This window comes from Musca autumnalis, unplaced genomic scaffold (assembly GCF_047663935.1).
Source record: "Musca autumnalis isolate F117 unplaced genomic scaffold, ASM4766393v1 scaffold_5, whole genome shotgun sequence".
Taxonomy (NCBI): Eukaryota; Metazoa; Arthropoda; class Insecta; order Diptera; family Muscidae; genus Musca; species Musca autumnalis.
In genome coordinates this window covers 121,232,680-121,257,520 of record NW_027412088.1, presented here as the reverse complement: position 1 = coordinate 121,257,520, position 24,841 = coordinate 121,232,680, and the positions used below count along the sequence as shown (strand labels likewise).

Genomic DNA, 24,841 nt, shown 5'->3' with positions numbered 1-24,841 from the left:
TGTTTTAAATACAATTCAATTATTATCTCAAACATTTTTACAAAAAATTCAAAAATTTGTTAACCCTTCTGTCTGTGGAATCTGTTGTTACCGTAATGTTTAGTAGGGATACTTCTGATTCATAGTAAACTCGAAATATTAACTTGCGTTAAACTATGTTGAAAAAGTTTGAGAGTTATCTTTCGATCTAGTTATTTTAGTATGTGCCGGGAATGTTTTTGGACCTTTTGGGCCATTATCTCAGAAGTATAGACCTGCTCCGGAAAATTTTTACCGTTATAAAGGGGGTCTCTAGGACAACCTACTGAAAAAAATGCAAAACAATCCGAGAGGAGCTCTTAAATTGCACTTTTTCCGATTTTTTTGTGCGAAGTACCCAAAGTATTGGACCGATCCATAATCTATACCTGAAAAAAAATGTGATGTGCAAATTTTGGATCAAATCTACTGCTTTACACCAGTTTTGTGGGGGAGGTACCCGAACGAGTTGTATAATATTTGGTTTTATAGAAGCTATATAATTCGGAAATTATAAATTTTCAAGAGAACAAAAATATATTTTTTTCGGCTTACGTGGCCTTTTATGAATGAATATAAAAACTATTTACTTCATTTTTTTCTACCCTCAGCCTTTAGGCTAAATAATAGTATTAGACCCCAAGTATGTTTGAACGAATTTGTCTTAACAATATATAAAAATGTAAGGATGTTAAGATATATCAATGAAAAACTGTATTGTCACTTTAAACTTTTAATATAACTAGGAATTTCGTTACTTACCAATCCTTCGCCGATTTGATGAACAGTACAAGGGATAAGAGCAGTAGCTCCGACTTGTGTAGTTATTACAGTTGAATTCTCCGTTCCAAAATACATTGAACCGTTCGTAGCTTTAGTTGAAATGTAGTCTTCGGAAGGTATCGACACAACATCAGGAATGTGATTATCGACATATTCACTAAATTTTTGTGGTGTAGAATTTTGTAAATCTATATTTGAGTGGAAGTATTCATTCCTTTTGTTTTTATTGTTTATAATATCAAGGCTGGTTGATATCGTGCTCTGAATTTCTCTGGCGTGATATTTTGATTTGAGCTCTAACTGTTTACTTTGTAGTTCAGTTGAAATAGCTGATTTAAATGTATAGAGCGATGCATTACGAGTAAGTGGTTTGTATTTTGTTGTACTGTATTCCAATTTCACATCTTTAATATTTTCTGTTGTAATATGAGATGGGGAGCCTGTCGCTATTGAAAAAGAAGAAAAAATCATTACCATGATGTCGCAGACACATGAAATACGTTGAAGTAAGTAAGTAAAAATAAATAAGCTTGATTCTGGAAAATTTTAGCACCAATAGTACTTTGTTTTTGCAAGTAAAACAAGTATTAAGTGCAATAAGTTTGTCCGGGCTCTTGTATTCAATTCCTTAGCATGGGGCAACAAAGACATAATAGTCCGTTTCCACGGTAAATCGTTCGTTCTCTATTCGTTGTTCGACCCATAACTACGACAAAATTACTTATTTCCCCACACAAAATTCTATGAACGAACAACGATTTTTCTACGTTGTAACAAATGAGAGAATTTATCGAAAAAATTAATTATGACGTGTCTAAATTAAAAATTCGTTGAAAACACAACATTTTGTAGAAAAAAAGGAAAAAGATGAACGAAAATTAATGAACTAAACATTTTATATAGATGCAGAAGGAAGATGGTTGTGTTTCCTTCTTAATTCCACACACATTTCTTGTCCATTAGTTCAAATTCGCGTAAAAAAATCAGAAACAAAAAGGAAGCAAATAACTGAAAGTCTGTATACACAAACATTGTTTTGACATGTCTCTCTCTCTTTTAATTTTGAAAATAGAAGCATATAAAATATATTTTAAATACAAAATTATTCAGAATTTATGGAGAAAATGAGCGAAATGTGTAGTTAAATATAGGAGATACCTTTGAAGGAAAGTCCGTCGCATTTCCTACTCATTTAATGTATATTTTATTTGTTTTCGGTTAAAATTTTCGTGAAAACAAGGAAACAAAAATGAAGGAAATTTTGTTAATGTTTCTGTTAAATACGATTAGTGTCGTGGAAACGGGTTAATTCGTGTACGTCGTTCGACAGGCGAACAGCGTAATTGAAATGCTCGTGTGAACATTACATAAAACTATAAAAAATGGATATGACATAGTTTACAAAAGAACTGTAAGGGCGTTTGCTTTATAACAGAGACACGTTAAAATAGAACTTCAAAAATAAACATAGTAGAATGACAACATTATTAAAATCTCAAAAAAATTTACCAAAGGACTGCTTTGCATCAACGTAACTAATTTCGTAAAGAAATCATCCTCAAAAAAATCGTTAGAATAAATGAATTATCATAAATCAGTATAAGCCAATGTGGACAATTTTGTAAATTGTTTTATCTGTCTTGGAAGTTTTCTATTCAACGATCTATATTTAAAGATAAGAAAACTGTCGGCCATAAATTGTGTATTTTTATTACCAACGAAGCATTATGCCTGCTGGGTGCATAATGCATTTTTAGGTACATCGTGCATTTTGTGCGTCTATTTATTTTTGTGTTAGATTTTAAGGTATAGTTGAAACAAATAACTAAATAAAGAATGAGTATCTCTACAACCACGAGGCAAATAACATCTCGCGGCGGTTTCATTTTCTTTTTGTCCAGTTTTCTTGGGTGCACTTGTGATGAGATCGAGGAGTCGTCTCATCATTTGGTGACCCCCGACGAGATAGACTCGCGTGTTCAAAAAGGAAATTTGTGTAGTTTATTCGTTTTAGTGTAGTGACGTGTTGGGCTCGCATTTTTAAAAAAGAAAATTGTTGTAATCTATCCGTAATTTAGTAGCGAGATAAGCGCGTAGTAAAAAGTTACTACGTTGGATTTATCCGTTATTTTAACTAACGCAATAGGCGTTTTGATGTTTGTTAGGTGAAAGGCCAACAGTCGAAAAAAAGGCAGTGTTGCGTCGATCACCATAAAGAATCGCGTAGTGAAAAAGTGTCTATGGTAGGATTCTAAAAGTTATAAAAACCAAGTGTAAAATAAAGTGACAAAAAATAGAGCTTGCGAAAATGAATTTCGAAGAATTCATCCAACATCAAAGGATGTTGGGCGAGTATATTGTGTCGTTATATTTAGAAATGAGCAAAATTGCTCAGAACAGTGTATCCAAGGGGACTAGGGAAAAGTGTGATGTCATTGTTAGTTCCTTCACGGAAGCCAGAAGGGATTTTATAGACAATGATAGAGAGCTCCGGAATATAGAAAAAGTTCCATATAAAATGCACAGCATATTCGCATCAGGTGTGCGGTATGCAATTAAAAAGTTTGACGTATTATATCGTCAGGTGAGAACAGACATGGGTGTAGAGTCGAAAATAGTTTCTTTGGAGTCGCGAACTCCTTCTAGATTTAAATATATAGCTGAGATGGACAGCTTAAGTCCATTAGCGCAGTATGAAAAAAGATACATACTGCGCCATTCTACCACAATAAAAGGTGGTTTAATAAGAAATTTGGAATATTGTTTGAATGAGTTGGAGACCGAGATAAGGACTGAGTTTCCAAATAGAATATATATCAAGGATAGATACGATATTGCATCATCAATATTGATGGAATATTTGAGGGAATTTCCTGAAGAAGATGATCTGGTGGAGAATTTCAATTGTTTAAAAATTTGCTACCACATAGTGCGAAGTGGGAACATTTCGAGAATAGCGCCTAAAAGAGTCAGAATTAGGGATTATCTAGTAAAGTTTTCAGGTAGTGTAGGGTCCACTCAGAAAGTTGGTGGGGACACGGAAACTGAAAATGAAAACGTTCGCGTTGATGTTTCGCGAAAGTTCGAAAGTGTAATAAGTCTACTACGGAAAGAGAATGAGAAGTTGAAGTCCAATTTAGAGCAAAAAACGAAAGCTTACTCAATTGCTGAAGGAAAGGCTCAAGATGAAAAAAGGAGACGTGCTGAGTTGGAAAACAACATTCAGAGTCTGCGTGAAGAACTTGCGTGCAAGGAGCAAAATCATTTTCGAGATATTAATGAAATACGCTCTCGTTGTCAAGTTGAAATAGATGAGATGGACGGTCGCATCTCTAAACAATACGAAGCCAGATTGCAACAGTCTTCGGAAGTGATACGTGAACAATACGAAGAATTACGTACACGTATTGATGATTTGAAAAGTTACATCCGAGAATTGGAATCTACAAATGCTGTATTAAATGCCCGCAATTGTGACTTAGAAAAATTGCTCGATAGTGAACGTGCACGTCATGTTGCTGACATTTCCAATATAGAAGCCGACTTTCAACGATGCCGAGATGAAATGTCACAACAACTACAAGAAAGTGCTGTCGACGACAAAGTACTATGTGGCGAACAAGATATAAGCCAAACGGAATATTTTGTAATCAGCAGAGAGAATGGCATAAAAATTTCCAAGGGTGATGCTAACGCAAGGGTACAAAACAAAGGTACCAATGAAGTGGGAATCGAGGGTTGCAAATTAAACGTAAAGACAAGACGTTCTATTGCTCTCACTACGAAAAAATGGATGGCGGTGCCAATATGACGGCCGGCTCTTCCTATGTTACGGGCGCAACACATGAACCACCAACCAATGTTATTATGGTATCACAAAGATGGCAAAGTGCAGATAACATAGAGATATCGCTGAATAATGCCGATGGTGAAGAAGGAAATGATGCCAGAAGTAGTTTTCGAATTTGGTCTGGTTATGATGGTATAATCAATAAAGCAATCACAATTAAAAAGAAATATCCTACCAAACGAAAATGGATATACTATGTAATTCATCGATGGAAGAGAGATCCACGTCCTAGCTGGTTGCTGAAGGTGTTGGGTGCCATCACCTAGATTTAAGTCCTTATAACGTTTTATATTATACTAGCAAAATGCCCGCTACTTCGTATGCGGAAAGGATATAAAAAAAAAACAAATAAACAATATATAATATGGAAATGACAAACACTGAAAATTTGGTCGTACTAATACCAATCAATATTTATTTTTATCTTAGTACTGTACGTACCCCTTAAGTTCGTTTTTAAAAAAGATCAGCCGTATCTCACCCTTACACATTAACAGCGATTAAGTAATTTTCCTATACTTATGGTACGTATTTCGACGACATATCTCAGCCATACACGGACATTAATACAAAATAATTACAGTAAATTCCATAATAATTACAGTAATTCCAAATCTCAAGATTCCAGCTGTATCCGTTAGTCCAATTCCAAGTTGTACCAAACTTAGTATCAAGTCGAACTCTTCGTACCCATAAGAAAGATTTTCCAAAACTACCTCAATCCTTCACTTTAGTAGTAATCTTACTTCCAAATTTCAGGATTCAAACTCTATCCGTTAAACCAAATTAAAATTGTACTAAATTTAGAACAATTTAGAATTTTCGTACCAATTTTCAAAACTTCCTCAACGCAACAGGGCTACAATAATCATACTTTCAAATTGCAGGATTCCACCGCTATCCGTTCACCTACATACAAATTGTACTAAATTTAGTACCATTTAGTGCTTTTCGTAACCATAAGTTTGCTTTTTCAAAACAACCTGAATCCTACTCTTCGACTGTAATCGTAATTCCAAATTTCAGGATTCCAGCTCTATTAATTCACCCGAATCCAAATTGTATCAAATTTAGTACCATTTCTTTCCCAAACAAAAATTTCAGGATTCCAGCTCTACCCGTTCACCCAAATCCACATTGTACCATATTTAGTACTTCTCGTACGCACACGTACGACTTTTCAAAATTTCCTCAATACTACACTCCTACAGTAATCTTAATACCTAATTCCAACACTATCCGTTTACTAAAATTCAAATTGTACCGAATTTAGTGCTTTCTGTACCCATAAGTACGAATTTCCAAAACTACCTCAATTCTACTGTCCGACAGTAATCTTAGTTCCAAATTTCAGAATTCCAGCTTTATCCGTTCATCCAAATCCAAATTGTACCAAATTTAGTACCATTTAGTACTTTTCGTACTCAAAGGTACGAATTTCTAAAACTATCTCAGTCCTACACCCCTACAGTAATCTTAATTCAAAACTTTAGGATTCCAGCTCTATCCGTTCACCCAAATCCAAATTTAGTACTGCTCGTAATCATAAATACGAACTTCCAAAACCATTTCCTTATTTCAACGCCATTTCCCAACCTTGATACTTAAAATTCAGGATTCCAGTTCTATCCGTTCACCCAAATCCAAATTGTAATAAATTTAGTACCATTTAGTACTTTTCGTACACATAAATACGAATTTCCAAAATTTCCCCAATCCTATGATCCAACAGTAATCTCAATTTCAAATTTCAGGATTCCAGCTCTGTCCGTTCACTCGAATCCCTATTGTACCAAATTTAGTACTTTTCGAACACATAAGTACGAATTTCCAAAACCACCCTCATATCTCAGTCCTACACTTCACAGTAATCTTAATTCCAATTTCAAAACTACCTCAATTCTACACCCCACCAGTAATCTCAATTCCAAATTTCGAGATTCCAACTATATCCGTTCACCCAAATCCCCATTGTCCCAAATTTAGTACCATTTAGTACTTTTCATTCACATAAGTAAGAATTTCCAAAACTTCCCCAGTCCTACACTCCAACAGTAATATCAATTCCAAATTTCAGGAATCCAGCTCTATCCGTTCACTCATATCCAAATTGTACGAAATTTAGTACCAATTATTACTTTTCGTACACTCAAGTTTCCAAAAACCCTTTGGTGCATCTTTCTTACTCTTCATCAGTGATCCTCAGTCCAAATTTGAGGAATCAAGCCCTATCCGTTCACCCAAATCGAAACTGTACCAAATTTAGTGCTATTTAGTATTTTCCGTACCCTATGTACGAATTTCCAAAACTTCGACAATATTAAACTCCACCAGTAATCTCAGTTCCAAATTTAGAGATTCCAGCGCTATCCGTTCACCCAAATCCCCATTATACAAAATTTAGTTCCATTTAGTACTTTCCGTACACATAAGTACTAATTTCCAAAACCACCTTCATATCTCAATCCTACACTTCAACAGTAATATTAATTCCAAATTTCAGGTTTCCAGCTCTATCCGTTCATTCAAATCCAAATTGTACTAAATTTAGCACCATTTAGTACTTTTCGTACCCATAAGTACGAATTTTCAAAACTACCTCAATCCTACACCCCACCAGTAATCTCAATTCCAAATTTCGAGATTCCAGCTATTATCCGTTCACCCAAATCCCCATTGTATCAAATTTAGTACCATTTAGTACTTTTCATACACATAAGTACGAATTTCCAAAAGTTCTTCAATCCTACACTCCAACAGTAATCTCAATTCCAAATATCAGGATTCCAGCTCTATCCGTTCACCCAAATCCCTATTGTACCAAATTTAGTACTATTTAGTACTTTTTGTACACATAAGCACGAATTTCCAAAACTACCCTCATATCTCAATCCTACACTACAACAGTAACCTTAATTCCAAATTTCAGGTTTCCAGCTCTTTACGTTCACCCAAATCTAAATTGTACTAAATTTAGTACTTTTCGTACACATGATTGGTAATTTTCCAAACCATTTCCTTTTTAGAAGCACCACTTCCCAACCTTGATTTCCATACCAAATTCCTATATTCCTGGGGCCTATTATTGATTTCATTAATTATTTAGCGATTTCATCAAATTACAGATTTTGAAATTGAAAATTGAATAGTTATGACTGTACATCTCCATATACGATAAAATTCTTAATTGCAAATAAATCGTGGTAATATGCACAATTCTATTGCACTTTCATTGATTTGCAAACATTTAGTTATTACCAAAAAGTCAGGTCCATACAGCTTTTAGTTGTTGTTATTTCTGGCCGATTTCTGAATTTATTCCCCTAATGTTGTCTTCAACAGCAACTCATTTGTTCATTTGCGTAATTGATGTTTATACACCATTATCACCAACTGCGACATCTGTTGCAATGGAAGATAACAAATGTCTTGTCTTGTCTGGTTTACGATAAAATAAGTGCGCCTAGAAGTAAACTACAAAATTTGAAATTATGTGTGATCTCTTACGATATCAAGAAGTTATGGCATTGTTAATTTTACACATGTCTTGCAGAGGGCCAACTAAGTGAATAAGTACGTAATAGTAATGAAAAATAAGGATTTTTGTTGTTGTTATTTTTTGTGGTTCCAGGACGAATTTTCTAAAACCCGGCCTTATCTCGCACATTTGCATCAACAGTGACCCACTGGTAAAATTTCAAGCTCCTAGCTTTAGCCGTTTTGGCTGGGCGTTGATGATGAGTCAGTCAGTCAGTCAATCACTTATCACCAAGCTCATTTATATATATAGATTTAGCAGTTCCAAAATGAAATGTAATTGTAATAGTACTAAAATTATTTAGGTTATAAAAAGATATGATCCATATACATACATACATATAATTGTTAAAAGATTAGGATCTTTTCACGGCGGGGACTATGGACAATTTTGTACAATTGTTTTATCTGTCTTGGTAGTTTTCTATTCAACGACGCATGAGGTCATTGTGTGATTAGGGTCTATATTTAAAGATAAGAAAACTGTCGGCCATAAATTGTGTATTTTTATTACCCACGAAGCATTATGCCTGCTGGGTGCATAATGCATTTTTAGGTACATCGTGCATTTTGTGCGTCTATTTATTTTTGTGTTAGATTTTAAGGTATAGTTGAAACAAATAACTAAATAAAGAATGAGTCTCTCTACAACCACGAGGCAAATAACATCTCGCGGCGGTTTCATTTCCTTTTTGTCCAGTTTTCTTGGGTGCACTTGTGATGAGATCGAGGAGTCGTCTCATCACAATGATTACCACAAGTTTACATTTTTATCTCAAACAATCGGTTTGATTCACTCATAAATGTGTATGATCTACGAACTATTAATGAGTGACCGTTTAATGTAAACAACCGCATGAATATAATGTAGTGTTCCTACATGACATAAAGTGTGAGGGAACTGAAAATAAAAATAACGCAATGTTACACCCATAGCTGTCCAAAAAGCATGGGAACTTATGAGAGAGATATATTGCTTTGTTATTCAAAGGCTGTGTTAGCTACACAGAGAACACGTGTGGTATTACAACTACGTACACCGGCGAACACAACTGTTGTTACATTTGTTGTGTTTCATTTTTTATATGTTTTGCGGTGTTTCTCTTCTCGCTATTCGTATGCATAACTTATATTGGAAACGAAGTCGACACGAACAATTCAAACAAGAAGTAATCATTTTTACGATTGATTACCGTACGTTGCGTTAAATATGAATCAACAATGTTTGTGTTTGGTTTGGTTCATTCGCAATTTCAAGATTATAGTAGTATAGTATATGGTACTCCCGAATTTCCAAAAGCCCAGCCTTACCTCACGCTACACAAAAAAAAAATAAATACTTCTTTTGTTCATTATTATATCATTATTAATCTCTTTGGAACAATATTGCGGGTAAAATAGCAATAGGCCTCCTTTAAACATCTTAAGTATCTCTATGTCAGTCGGACAGACAGCACGCAATATCGTTTGTAAGGCACATATCGTTGTGCATGGAAAGGGCATATCGTTGCCAAAGATAATATTGTTTACCACCACTAACTATACCAATAAAGCATTTGGCTATTATTATTAAGAAAACTCTTGTGTTTTATTTATCTTTTATTTGCTTACACTCTCACATACGGTCTACTGCTCTTCGCATTCGGCGTCTGGCACCCATCGGCGGAGCCCCTCTGAGCTAAACATTTGGTCAATTCGAGCCGGATTGCATCATCGAAAATTTATTGGGTACTTCCAATCATAAATAAATATACAGTCCACACGTATTTGCACAGGTACGTATAGTGCAGTGTTTACAAAGTGAGCTCGCATTAATAAATTGCCGCGAGAATAACAAAACAATCGGTTTTGTTAAGTACAAAGGTCGTTTTACAATGTCATATCTCTCATTTGTTTCATTTCCCGCCTATCGTTGGTTCTACATTTGGTTCTCGCATTTGGCAGCACATAATCAAAACCAAAGTCGAAAATAATAAAGTGCAAAAATTGTTTGCTCCTTTTTATGTTATTCCTTTTTGTTGTTATTATTGATTTTCTTGTTACGCTTACCTAAAGCTATTATACATTCTGTTAGTTTGGTTGGTTGGTCTACCAACAATTCGCAATGTAGGTATACTGTTGTTGGTTGTAACGACAGTAGAATCGTTTTTACTATCCTCAGCAACAACAACACTGCTTGACCATCAACATTAGTTGCTTTCTCGTTATTCACTGCTCAGCACTTGTTAGTTGTTTGTGCTTTGTTGGATCAGTGAATCAACATAACAAACGAAAGAATATTTTTCCTATTCTCTTTTCGCGTACGTTACATTGGTTAGCTACACTACATTGTTAGTCAGTTTGGTTTGACATAGCATTAGTTATAGGGTGTTTGCAAATAAATTATTTGGTACATATAATCGCGTTTTTTTATTTTTTGTTGTTGTTTTAAATTATTGGAAAATTAATACACCCTACAGTCAGTGCTTTTGTTTTTTTAATAATAAAATTAAATCGTTATTTTATTTCTTTTTTCGAACTTTTGCTTTTTTCTTGGAAGAATTTATTAAAATGTCCTTCGCTCCTCTTAATAATTTCCTTGCAGCTTGTAACGCTCTTGCAGAATTCAGTGCACAATTCGGTGCGCTGAATGATAATGATTTAGATTTTTATAGATTAGAGGATAGGAAATATAAATTAGAAATATTATGGAAATCGGTCCACAATACATTGACGGACTTAGAAATATCGGAACATGCTACAAAAAGCGATCTGCAATTGGCTGATTCAAAATATGAGGAGTCTTTCAATATATACTCATTAACTTTGACCTTCATCAACGAAAAAATCCTAAAATTACATTCGGCGACAAATAGTTTCAGCAGATTGTTGCACAAAACTAGTGAAAAATCGGTTAAAAAATATGTCTTCGATTCCTGAATCGCAGGAAATAAATATTCCTCCTTCTTGTTGCCTCCTATTGAGATAGATGTTTTCGATGGAGATTTTTCATCTTGGCCTAGATTTAGGGATTGGTTTAGTGCACTTTTTATTGAAAATTCGCGGTTAAGTGATGTTGAACGGCGGTTCTATTTGCTTCATAAAACAAGTGGAGAAGCTCGCGATATAGTTGGGCAGTTTCCTCTTACCAATCGTTGTTTCACTTTCACATGGGAAGCTTTGAATGATAATACAAGAATTTTGGTTCATTATCAACTCAAATCACTGTTTAGTCTTCCGATTCTTGAGAAGGGAACTATTTCTGGTTTAAAACAGATTCGTCGCAGTATAAATAGTTGCATCTCCGCAATGCCAGTTTATAACGTCCCTACGGATCAATGGGATCCGATACTTGTGTTTACGTATCTGCAAATATTGCCTTTACACACGCACACACTCTGGGAGCAAAGCATTAAAATCAGCAACAGCGCTCGTATTTCGGCGTTCGAAATGTAAACATCCTAAGTTAGTCGTCGACGTAAATCAAAAGTCGGATTTCGTCCTTCCAAAAGATTTAAAGAAATTGTCGAAAAAGAAGTTAATTGAATTTATTAAGAAAAATGTGAATGTTGTAAAGCGACCTACTAATATTATCGGTTCCGCGACAGACCATGAATCAAATATAATTTCGGAAAACAAGTTGCTTGACTAAAGTTCGAATCTGCATGCTACAACTTTCGTTGTTTAATATAGTTCGATTAAAGTCCTAATCTGTCATTGCAGGTCCATCTGCGGCTTCATGCTCTAATATTTCGCGAATTCGGCCAGCTTGAATTGAAGTACGGATCTGTTACTGCAGATTCATCCTAAATACATCGTTTAATTGATTATAGCGGATTTGGATCCCGAATCTGTTGCTGCTGGTTCATTTGCGTTTCCATTCCCTATATTTTAGTCGAACAACAAGCTCATACTGCACTATACATCTCGTACCAACTACCGGAGATCACTTAGATTAAGTATTATTGTGTTGAAACACACTTTATTGTTTCAAGTGGATCGGAATATTTAAGTTAGATTTATGCCCAGTCTTGGGGTTTAATTGTTCATTGAAATGTATGCGCTACGGTTGATTGCAACCATGTGCTAGCGCATTTGACATTTCAATGAGTAGTTAATAATCAGTTTGTTTGCGCCTCCTTTAAACATCTTAAGTATCTCTCTGTCAGTCGGGCAGACAGCACCACCACCAACTAAACCAGTAAAGCATTTGGCTATTACACTGTGCAGCAGCATTTTTGGGGGGTGGACATTTTTTTTTTTTTGGAGATGATAGCCCTTTATGAGTATACTAAGAACCCAAAAGGAATTTTTCGCCATAGGTGAAGTTTCTGAGATATCGCGCGATGAAATTTCTGAGTTGTTCCCTATAATACTTGGGAAAATAGCTCCATATATCTGTTTGGCGTTGTTGTAGCTTCATTTTGAGGTGACTTGAGTCAAATCGATTGGCGAATCTTTTTGTAGAACATTTCATTCTTCTAACTCAATGCCTTTCATGTCCTTTATTTCTTGAACCGTAGTGAAATTACCACAATATGAAAATTTTCAGCATCCAAATATTCTACAAAAATTTTGCTCCGAAGATTTTAGGTACGGTTCTCTTTGACAACTAATAGATTTTGTCCCGTTTTCATAGTCATTTTTGACATTTTATCGGTTTTGGTTCAGAAACCCAAACATAGCTTAGGGTTTTCTGTATATTCGTCATTGGTTATTTATTGGTATGTAGACATAACAATTGGTTATTGCGTATTTACTACAAATAGCTCTTGTAATGATGAACACGTTAATAACAAATTTTCTTGAAGGATAGATCCGGTTATCTCAATTTTTGAACCGGATATTCCGACATTAAAACCGATTTTTGAACCTGTTTTATGCAACTGATTAACTTTGTATGTATACCATTAAAAGGCTTATAGAGTTGTCAATCAAATTAAATTAATTCGCTTATTTTCTTAAACCGTTTTTAAGGAAAAATATCAGTACTCGCAAATATGGAGATCAAAGGCTGGGGGTGAAAAATTCTTTTTGGCGATGAATGTCGATGAAGATAATATTACGAGCCGGAAAGGACAGTTATGGCGTACGTCTTCTAAGTTATGGCGTGATCAAATTTCGTTAGGTTTTTTGCCATGTAGGTATGTATAGTTTGTCAAGAAAGAATTCATTTCGCTATAACTCAGAAGTTTGACCTACGGCATAACTGTCCTTTCGGGCTCGTAATATTATCCGCATCGACATTCATTTCCAAAAAGAATTTTTCACCCCCCAGCCTTTGATCTCCATATTTGCGCGTACTGATATTTTTCCTTAAAAACGTTTTAAGAAAACGGTTTTTGTTTGTTCTAGAACTGCAACTAGCAAAGTTTTCATAATTTAATTATTTAATTTGATTGACAACTCTATAAGCTTTTTATTGGTATACATATAAAGTTAATCAGTTGCTTAAAACCGGTTCAAAAATCGGTTTTAATGCCGGAATATCTGGTTCTTAAATTGAGATAACCGGATCTATCCTTCAAGAAAATTTTTTGTTAACGTGTTCATCATTACAAGAGCTATTTGTAGTAAATATTTCAGAAGCACCCCAGATGTCTACATACGCAATAACCAATTGTTTTGTCTACATACCAATAAATAACCAATGACGAATATACAGAAAACCCAAAATAGCTTATTTCTGAACCAACACCGATTAAATGTCAAAAATGACTATGAAAACGGGACAAAATCGATTAGTTGTCAAAGAGAACCGTACCTAAAATCTTCTGAGCAACATTTTTGAATATTTGGATGCTGAAAAATCTCATCTTGTGGTAATTTGACTACGGTTCAAGAAATAAAGGACACGAAAGGCATTGAGTTAGAAGAATGAAATGTTCTACAAAAAGATTCGCCAATCGATTTGACTGAAGACATCTCACCTCAAAATGATGCTACAACAACGCCAAACAGATATATAGAGCTATTTTCCCAAGTATTATAGGGAAAAAATCAAAAATTTCATCGCGCGATATCTCAGAAACTTGACCTATGGCGAAAATGTCCTTTTGGGTTCTTAGTATACTCATCAAGGGCTTTAATCTCCAAAAGAAATTTTCAACCCCCCAGACTTTGAGTTTCTTTTTGTGTCACAGTGTTATTATTAAGAAAGGTCCACTGCTCTACGCATTCGGCGTCTGGCACCCATCGGCGGAGCCCCTCTGAGCTAAACAAGTACCTCATTTAAAAAGTTGCGGGGAGCATATTTATAAAATTCATACGACCTGGAGAATTTTTTAACTTTACATTGTTAAAAACTTTCTTTAACTCAACGAATTCTAATGGTGAATCCAAAAAGGGTGAACGACGCACCAATTAACAGCAACTTCATTAACATTGTTATGCATATCTTCAAAGTGTGTTCTAAGCTGTTCTGCAGTAAGGTTACCTCTGGCGGGTTTAACGCGATTTGTTAATTATTTTAATAATATCCACCATTCCTTACTGCATTTAATAGTGTCAAGTTTTTTAAAATTGCTATTGTATAACACTATGCAACACTGAAAATGCAAACAACTTCTAGTATGCATTTTTTAAAAGTACATATTTAGACTACAAAAACCCTAGTAGGGTTTTGTCCTGTCAGGTCCAGTTCGGATTTTATGGCCTCATCTAAACCGGGCTAAAACTACAGTTTTTTTTGCATTTATAGGAAATTTATATCAGAAACGATTAGGAATTTGGCCCTGTTGTCTTTGGCAATATTGTAGCCCTAAGCCCTAGTAGAACTTATCTTTTGAAAACACCACATAAGAAAAACTCCATCTAGGGCATCAAAATCTATAAAATATAGAAAATTTTACATAATTTCTGAAATTCTGGTCAGTATCGGCTAAACTATTGGGAGTTGAACCAAGTAACCTATTGCAAAAATCTTCCAAATAAAGTTCTCAACAATTCTTTACAACATTCTGAAACTCTAAAATGCTTGCTTCATGTTGTTTCAGCGGTATTTTGCATCATATCTTTTACAACACGTATTTCAAACACAGTTCACACCAACAGTTTATTCTCGCATTTCGGATTTCACTACTTTATTGACATTTTTATGAAATCGTCGTTGAAAAATGTATTACATTCCAGGGAATATTTTTCCAAAAGAAAATATTCAGATAAAATTAACGGTTTTGGAGATATGGTGCGAAATATATGTATAAAAATTGTGGCATTTTTGCATACATATATTTTGAAATTTGAGGCAATAAATGTTCTTCTTCGAGTTCATTATTTCACCAGATATTTTATTCTTGTCCTTATTTACAAATTTGTATCAGAGGTCAAAAGAAGATTCGCATTGGTTTCAGAGATATTGCCCCGAATTTCTTTAAAAACTCAATATTTAACCATATATAGATGGGGCCATAAAATCCGAGCTGGATCTGACAGAACAAAACCCAACTAGGGTTTCTTGTCGATTGGGTCGATACTTTCAAAAAATCCTCATTTCAAATTGTTTGCACAAGGTCACCTTAAAAATGTTGCACAGTGTAATTCTTGTTTCTTCGTTGAACACACCGATCTAAACTTTGATCTTGACAGAATGTAGCTATTTCTATTTGCTAAACTTGAACGTCATCAGCATACATATGTATATGACAGTTTTTTAATTGCTGGGGAAGGTCATTGGCGTACATGGAGAATAGAAGAGGACCAATTATTGACCCCTGTGGGACACTTGTGGGCACCGCTAGTGGTTCAGATATTTTTGTACGTGTGTACACCGATTGCGAGCGGTTCGCAAGATATGACCTTATCCCAGCAAAATGTTCGATGCCAAAGACGCCATTCAATCATGGGTGCAAGTGATCTAGCATGTCATCTTTTTAGCATCTTCATCGATGAATTTTATATGAGCGTGGACCCCAAAATATGCTATTCATTTTGGATCCAAAGCATGTAATTTACACCAATGCTTTGACATGTCATTTTCACCAATGCTTTGGCATGTCATTTCCACCAATGATTTGGAATGTCATTTTCACCAACCTTTGCAATGACATTATCATTACGACGAGAGTTTTAACAACCTTGGTTGTGCTTTCGAGTCTCCGACAACATCAAGCCTATTGTAAATAACACTGTGCTACAGTGAAAATTTGCAGGGGTTCTAATGCATAAATTCGGTTTTGTGGGAGTCCACAGAAGACGAAAATACCTTTGGTTTCTTTGGGTCACTTCGGTTTTTCATTTTATAACGGTAAATGTAGTGAAAAATGGGCTTTCTTGGATTTTCAACTTTAAACGGACATTACTTCCTTTTTCCACAACTGATTTGCACACACAGTTTTTCATTATAAAGGGGAGAGTAATGCCTTTCGAACAAGCCATAGATTTCTAAAATTGGTTAACAAATGGCTAATTAATAGTGGATTAAGTGTGACAAATACGCATTAAAAAACAGTAAAATGTTTTTCCTTGTTCTCTAGGCTGCGTAAATGACACCTAACAGTACAATTATTTACAGTAAGCAAGTAGGAAATTTACTTGGCTTTCCAAAATGGGAAAAACCAACAAAATCCGTTGAAAGATTAATGCGTTATGGCATTTTTTGTGTTTCAACTTTTTGGTTTTTTTCACATTTTCCTTTATAAAAAATTGATACCTTGTCACGGTGCTCTTGAAACAATTTTAAATGGAAGGTGCTTACACCTCGGAAGTTTTTGCAGATTCTGAAACTACAATGTTTACAGATGAGAAAAATCAAAAAACAAAAAAAAATCGCCGGAGCGCTTTTTAAATAAATCGCGATTAAAGTTGACATTTTTAGGGGTTGTTTAGGTTTTCGCGATTTTGCTTAGAAACCGCAAGTCCTATCAAAATGGGACTGAAACAAATGTTGTAGCTATGAAAATTCTCTACAAAATTGACCTTTATGGTATACTCGACGGTTTTGCCGTTTCTGAGATATAGAAGTTCAAATTGGAACAATTCAAATTCAATTCAATTTTGTATCGCCCTCTTATAAAACAATGTCATGACTGCAAATTCCCAACTTAAACTTATATATTTAAAAACATGGTACAACTTAGGATAAGTTACTTAAGCCAGTCTTGTAGAGAATTTTCACAGCTTTAAGCTTTTCTCAGGTCCCATATCGATAAGACTTACCGTATTCAAGCAAAATCGCGAAACCCTAACAAAAAAACCTAAAAATGTAAACTGAGCTTCTTTATCTCAAAAATGGTACAGGCTGGGAACAAATGATAAACATGAATCCTCTAGAGAATTTTCACAGCTACAACATTTTCTTTAGCTCCATTTCGATTGGACTTGCGGTTTTCAAGCAAAATCGTGAAAACCTTAAAAACACCTAAAAATGTGAATTTTGACCGCGATTTATTTAAAAATCCCTACAGCGATTTTTTCTTGTTTTTGGATTTTTCTCATCTATGAACACTGCTGTTTCAGAATTCACAAAAACTTTCCCTGTGTGAGCGGTTTTCATCAATAGTTAGTTAAGGCGCACCCTTCATGACATTGTTTTATAAGGGGGCGACACAGTCAGTGCATTTTCCCAATTTGAACTTCTATATCTTAAAAATAGTAAAAACTACGAAAATATCATAAAGGTCGATCTTGTAGAGAATTTTCATAGCTACAACATTTTCTTTAGTCTTACTTTGATAAGAGTTGCGGTTTCTAAGCAAATTCGTGAAAACCTAAACAACCCCTAAAAATGTCAATTTAAATCGCGATTTATTTGAAAAGCGCTCCGGCGATTTTTTTGGTTTTTTGATTGTTCTCATCTACGAACATTGTAGTTTCAGAATCCGCAAAAAATTCCAAGGTGTAAGCACCTTCCATTTAAAATTGTTTCAAGAGCACCGTGTTGTGCGTAATTGTTAAGCAGGATAATCACAATTAGAATCATACATGCTAAGATACCCATCTTTTATAAAGGAAAATATGAAAAAAACCAAAAAGTTGAAACACAAAAAATGCCATAACGCATTCATTTTTCAACCGATTTCGTTGGTTTTTCTCATTTTGGAAAGCCAATTAAATTTCCTACTTGCTAACAGTAAATAATTGTGCAGTTAGGTGTCGTTTACGGAGCCTAGAGCACAAGGAAAAACATTTGACTGTTTTTAGTGCGTTTTTGTCACACTTAAACCACTATTACTTAGCCATTTGTTAACCGATTTTAAAAATCTATGGCTTGTTCGAAAGGCTTTACTCTCCCCTTTATAATGAAAAACAGTGTGTGCAAATCGGTTGTGGAAAAATAAAGTAATGTTCGTTTAAATTTGAAAATCCAAGAAAGCCCATTTTTCACTACATTTACCGTTATAAAACCAAAACGCGAAGTGACCCAAAGAAACCAAAGGTATTTTCGTCTTCTATGGACTCCCACAAAACCGAATTTGTGCATCAGAAATCCTGCAAAAAAATTTTGTCCACTTTTGTATCACAGTGTAATTAATCTTATATATTTAGAAAAAAATTGATAAATAAAAACACAAAATTCATCTCATTGGATCGATGGAATAGGTTCAAAGGCTGATGAAAAGGTCGGCTCTTTCACGACTTCATTTTCATGGGTTCAAATGCTGATAAAAAAATCGGATATATCACGACTTCCTTTGCATTGGTTCAAATGCCAAAGAAAAGCATCGGATCTTTAATGACTTCGTTTAAACCAATGCAAAATATGACACTAAATCACGTCATCGCATGGAACCCCTTCCTTCAAATTTTGCTGGGTATAATATTTGTCGAAGTAATCGAAAAATGGAAAAAAATTTGAATAATCTGTGTTACAAGCTTCAAAATTTTTTCAGTTTTTCGATTACTTCGACTAATCTTATAAGGTCATATCTTGCGAACCGGGACCGTATATCAACATTATTGAATTAATTTTTTTAAATGGACTTCTGCCATGGAATCTAAATTTTAATTGTAATCTCACAATACATGTATAACACTAGTCTACACGACTTTTGTTTCAACCGAAGTTGTTGTTGTTTCTAAATGAAATCGGCGAGCTATTTTCAAATCGGGTAACGGGTTTTCTCCATCAGCTCTTGTTCTTGAGATATAGCTCAAAATCGGTTTTTACGAGTTTTACCCAGAACTTCGTTATTTTCGGATACAAACAAATATTTTTTTGCGGGTTTTTCGACACTAAAATATTAAGAAGATGTTGTACGCTCGATACAAAACATTTTTCGAAATAATTATGGCGAATATTTATCAAAAAATATAGAAATCATACGATGAATCTTGTAAAAATTGCATATTTTGAGTACTTTAAGCTGTAATTACGTCATCGGGGGAAGTCACAGAAGCTTCATATGGCATTCCGGATATGCTCAGGGTGTCTACTATATAGTCCTGTATTCAAATATTTAATATAAAGTTCATAGCGCCCACGATTCGCCCATAACCAAAAAATCGTCATGAAGACTGCCATTGAAAAGTAAATGGCTTATGTGGTAATGATATCACTGGTAAATTATTTCCCTTTAGCAGTCTTCATGGCGATTTTCAGGTTATGGCCGAATCATGGGGGCTATGAACTTTATATTATACATTTGAATACTGGATTATATAGTAGACACCCTGAGCATATCCGGAATGCCATATGAAGCTCCTACGACTTCCCCCGATGACGTAATTACAGCTTAAAGTACTCAAAATATGCAATTTTTACAAGATTCATCGTATGTTTTCTATATTTTTTGATATATATTCGCCATAATGTTTTCAAAAAACGTTTTGTATTGAGCGTATAACATCTTCTTAATATATTAGTGTCGAAAAACCCGCAAAAAAATATTTGTTTGTATCCGAAAATAACGAAGTTCTGGGTAAAACTCGTAAAAACCGATTTTGAGCTATATTTCAAAAACAAGAGCTGATGGAGAAAAACCGTGACCAGATTTGAAAATATCTCGCCGATTTCATTTAGAAACAACAACAACTTTGGTTGAAACATTCAACTTTTTCAATTTTGTTGAGCAGTGTAATTGGCCTTTTAGGCTTTCTTTGTATTGATATCGAATAAATAAATAAAGTATGAACTTGTCGGTAATTTTTTAAGTTTCTTATCATATTGGCTATAAATCGAAAACATTGCCAATCAAACCACTTCTGTTTAGGCTCAAAAACGGCTTTGTTACTTTTTACAACGTTGTTTTGTTTTATTATCCTTACAATTGATTCAACCATATCGTTTACTGATGAGTTTTGAGAAAAGCATGAATTTGCAGAAATTCTAGAGAAATTCTGTTTATATTGCACACTATATTTGTTGTTCTAGTGAAGCTTCATACACTCTTGAGGATCATTTTCATCACTTTTTGGATTATTAGTTAGAACTTTGATTTCTAGATGGTCCGAAAATGCTCTATGATCCACGCTTAAGCCCTAAACACATACAGCGTTTGAGTAAAGTTTTGTGTCATATCTGGTAGAGTAAAGTTTTGTGTCATATCAAGTTATTCCCAACAGACGAGAATAAGGAAACGGTAGCAGTTTAACAAAAATTAGATGCAATACAATGTACTTATCATTATATGATTGTTTTGTACATAATTATATAAGAAAATGTTATTTGCTTATTTTTAAAGTAAATAAAATCCATAATAATGACTATAGACGATAGTGGAAATATCGACAATAAGAATAAAAAACTAAAAACCGAAAACGATCTGTTTTTAATCTTTTATGACCTTAACCCCAAATTAAGTACCAGTTCTACGTAACCATTTTTGTTTCCCATTTTTATAGACAATATTTTATTTTTTATTGCAGTGCAATTCAAATTTCAATTTTATTGACAAATTCAATAGCATTTTGTTTGTATTAGTTGGTAAGTATATTTTTCTTTTTCTGATATATTGTAAAACTTAATGCAGGTAAGTATTGGCAAAATTCAAGGTTAGTACCAGGGGTTTAAAGGTAAGTGTTTGGTTTCAAAGTATATACATATAGGTATGAATTTTGTCACAAATTTGTTTTTGTATTTATGACAAAGGTAAATAATAATGTTTGTAACTTCACATGTGAGTATAAGGTATTTTTGGTAAGTATTAATATGCACTATATTAATTTATTTAATTTGTACGATATCTTTCAGTTTACAATTTTTAATTATTTAACTATTTTGGCACTTAGTTCTTTTTTCACTTGATCACAGGTGTACGTTTGCTCGTTCTAATTATCAAACTTCGGATGACGATCTTCTAATTTGCAGCGTCTTAAATAACAAATTTTGCATTCCAAGGTTTATTGGAATGCATAAAGAGGAATGACGAACATAACCAAAATATGCTCCCGCTTGCACATTGGTATGTGTGTATATGAATATAAATGCATACCGCTATGCTACAGTGCTGTTCAATAAGATAGCACATACATTGCTGGCTAACAAAATAGCGCATTAAAACAAAAATCGGGTACATTCATATACATGTCTCCCCCGCCGTGATATCTGTAAATAGGAAAGAAGAGATATTTAATTAATGGGATTTTTTAAGGGGACGTGGGGGCAGTTATGAGGGCATGTACCTTCAGTGTCCAAGTGCCATTGGGATGCCTGGTCATATTATTAAATCTGGCAAATCGGCGATTACGATGCACGACCGATCTCAGACCCAGCCTTCAACATTTTGAATAGGCGATTCGAGATAAAGTGGCAGAATTGCAACTGAGTGCCTGCACCTTTTTTCAGCCATCGACACTCTCAGCTTCGACACGCACCAGGGCCGTGGGGACAAAAACAAAGTCCCAGGCAAAGGTCGGTACAAAAATTGGTGCTGGCAGTAGGGTGTCCTCTAATGTGGAGCCCCATTTTTGACGTTGATTGTTGTCTCTTTCTTGTTGTGGTGGTTCTTTGTGTAGATTGTTTTGTGGTCCTTCATGTTGTTGTTGCTCTGGGTGTTGTTGCTGTTCTTGGTGTTGTGGTTGTTGTGGGCGTTTCTGGAGGTCTCACCTCCTCTTCTAAATTTTCCCATTCTCTACTTTGGTGGTAGGGCGCCATATCTGTAATAAAAAGAAAAAGAGGGGAGCACCAAGTTTTTTTTTTAAAGGTTGACTAATTTCGCTATGGGTCGACTAGAGATGCCAAGCGACGTTTTGATGTCTACAACTCGAATTTTATCGTCAACTCCCTGGTATGTCTTAACAATTCGTCCCAACTTCCACTCATTTATGTCTTTAGTTGTAAGTTTTAGTTTTGATTTTAATGTGTTAGTTTTGATTTTTCCATCAATGTAAAATTATTTTAATTCGCTTCCAGCAATTAACATTTCGGGATCGGAAATATCACGTTCTGCTAGCATTAGCATAGATGTCCAAATGAGAAAATGAGCTGATGTCAAAGGAGCTATTACATTAGGGTCATCATAACGGAGGCCTTAAGGGATCTGGAATTGAGAAGAGCCTCTACGCGAATCAATATTGTAGTAAACTCTTCGAAAGTAAAGTTCCGATTTGGAAAGCTTTTTCGTAGCTGAGTCTTAAGCGATTTAACGCCGGCTTTCCACAATCCACCCATCTGGGCAGCGCCAGGAGGTATAAATTTCCACTCTAAATTTTTATGAGAATTTTGGGTAATCGCTTGTGATCTCAGATTTTTTTTATTAATTCTGCCTTATATGCTTTGAGTAATTCAGAGGCACCACAAAATTTGTGCCGTTATCAGAATATACACAGGCAGGACACCCTCGGCGACCTATAAACCGAGCGAAAGCCGCTTAAAAATGATTGTGTGGAATGGACGGTAGTTACTTCTAAGTGAATCGCCTTGGTGGCGAAGCATGTAAGAACACATACATAACCTTTTGTAATGAGACAAGAGCGAATTGTGAAGATTTTTATGTTGGAAGGGCCTGCAGTGATGTAGGCGGGTCGTGTAAGTGAAGTTCATTCAGGCGGTAGAGAAGCCATGATTTTGATTGTGGTTCCTATACAAGGTGCATATTTTGCAATTATGAATAGTCTTCCTTACTAGAAAATTTAATTTGAATATCCAGAATTCAGAACACAATACACGAATAATGAGCTGATTTCCCCATGCAATGCTATTTTGTGTGTAAATTTAACTAAAATTTTTGAAGAATAAGAAGATAGTGTGCTTTTCATTGTGTGTTAAGGCTGGTGATTGGACAATTGCTCCTACGAGGCCGTTGGAATCTATAAAAGGATGCATAGTCAAAATACTGCTACTTGGAGAAAGTTTTGCATTTGAGTGCAGTAATTTGTATTCGTTTTCAACAAATATTTTTTGAGTAACCATGATAACGAGTCCAAGTTCTTTACGGGCATCAGCTGTTATGGTCGTTAGAGTTAATACTTTCGCTGATTTCTTTTCTAAATTAGCGTCTTCGGTTATATTATTCGATAGCCTACTAGATTTCCCTATCCATCCCATTCTACTATGTCTAACATTATTTGTTGCATAATTAATTTAGCAACGGCGATTATGGGTGCCAAATAAACACAAGTGTCGAACAATTTAATTTGCACCTTATTTTTTATTAAAATGCCTTTGGGCCAATAACACTGTGACACAAAATGGAACTCAAAGTCTGGGGGGGTGGAAAATTGCTTTTGGAGGTGAAAGCCCTTGGTGAGTATATTAAGAACCCAAAAGGAAATTTTCGCTATAGGTCAAGTTTCTGAGATATCGCGGGATGAATTTTTTGATTATTCTCCTATAATACTTGAAAAATAGCTTCATATCTCTCTTTGGCGTTATTGTATCTTCGTTTTGAGAATATATGTGTTGAGTCAAATCGGTTGGCCAATCTTTTTGTAGAATATTTCAATCTTCTAACTTAATTCCTTTCATAACCTTTTCGTCCATTATTTCTTGAACCGTAGTAGAAGTACTACAAGACGATATTCTTCAACACCCAAATATTTTACATAAATGCTGATCAGAAGATTTTAGGTACGGTTCTCTTTGGCAACTAATCAATATTTTCACGTTTTCATTGTTAGTATTGTAGGGGAAAACTCAAAAAATTCATTCGATATCTCAGAAACTTTACCTATAGCGAAAATTTCTTTTTGGGTTCTTAATGTACCAATGAAGGGCTTTCAACGCCAAATAGAATTTTCAGACCCCCTAAAAACACATGCTGATGCACATTGTAATCTAATAATCTAATTCAGATTATAATCATAATTATATTATAGAGAAAAAACTAAATAAACCTTAGACTTACAAAAAGGTATTACTTACAAATTATTAAGACAACATAATTGTTGTACATTAAACTTTACTTCAGACAGACGGACTGCAATGAAATATTAGAAAAAATGCTAGAATCATTTATAAACCATTTCAATAAATTAATTTTGACTGAAGTAAAACAAAAAAAAAAATAAAATACAACAATGTAATTAAGTCGTTGCTTCTGAAAGAGGGACTACTCTTAGCTATGGTAGACAAAACTTTTCTTTTGGTATAATTGAGTTTGAGATATTCCATCTAAAGATGGGTACACATTGTCAGTTTTGAATGACAGCTTTGTTGTTGCTTGCTAGTGTGCCCGTTCATTTTTGTCAGTCATCATGCAACCGCAAAATGTTTTGTGGTTGCTGGACGGTTTGATAGTTATCGATAATTGCGAAATATCGACATTCAAAGCTGACAATGTGTACCCAGCTTAATAC

General features: G+C 34.6%; 1 protein-coding gene across 5 annotated transcripts in view; it reads right to left on the bottom strand.

Moving 5' to 3' along the window:
- dpr13 (defective proboscis extension response 13) overlaps positions 1–24,841 on the bottom strand; it is a 624,158-nt gene that overhangs the window by 386,105 nt on the left and 213,212 nt on the right. For all 5 annotated transcript variants that reach the window (XM_073955866.1, XM_073955867.1, XM_073955865.1 and 2 more), the window contains one exon: positions 781–1,247. In XM_073955866.1, coding sequence (XP_073811967.1) covers positions 781–1,247 — 467 coding nt within the window. The remainder of the gene's footprint in view (positions 1–780; positions 1,248–24,841) is intronic.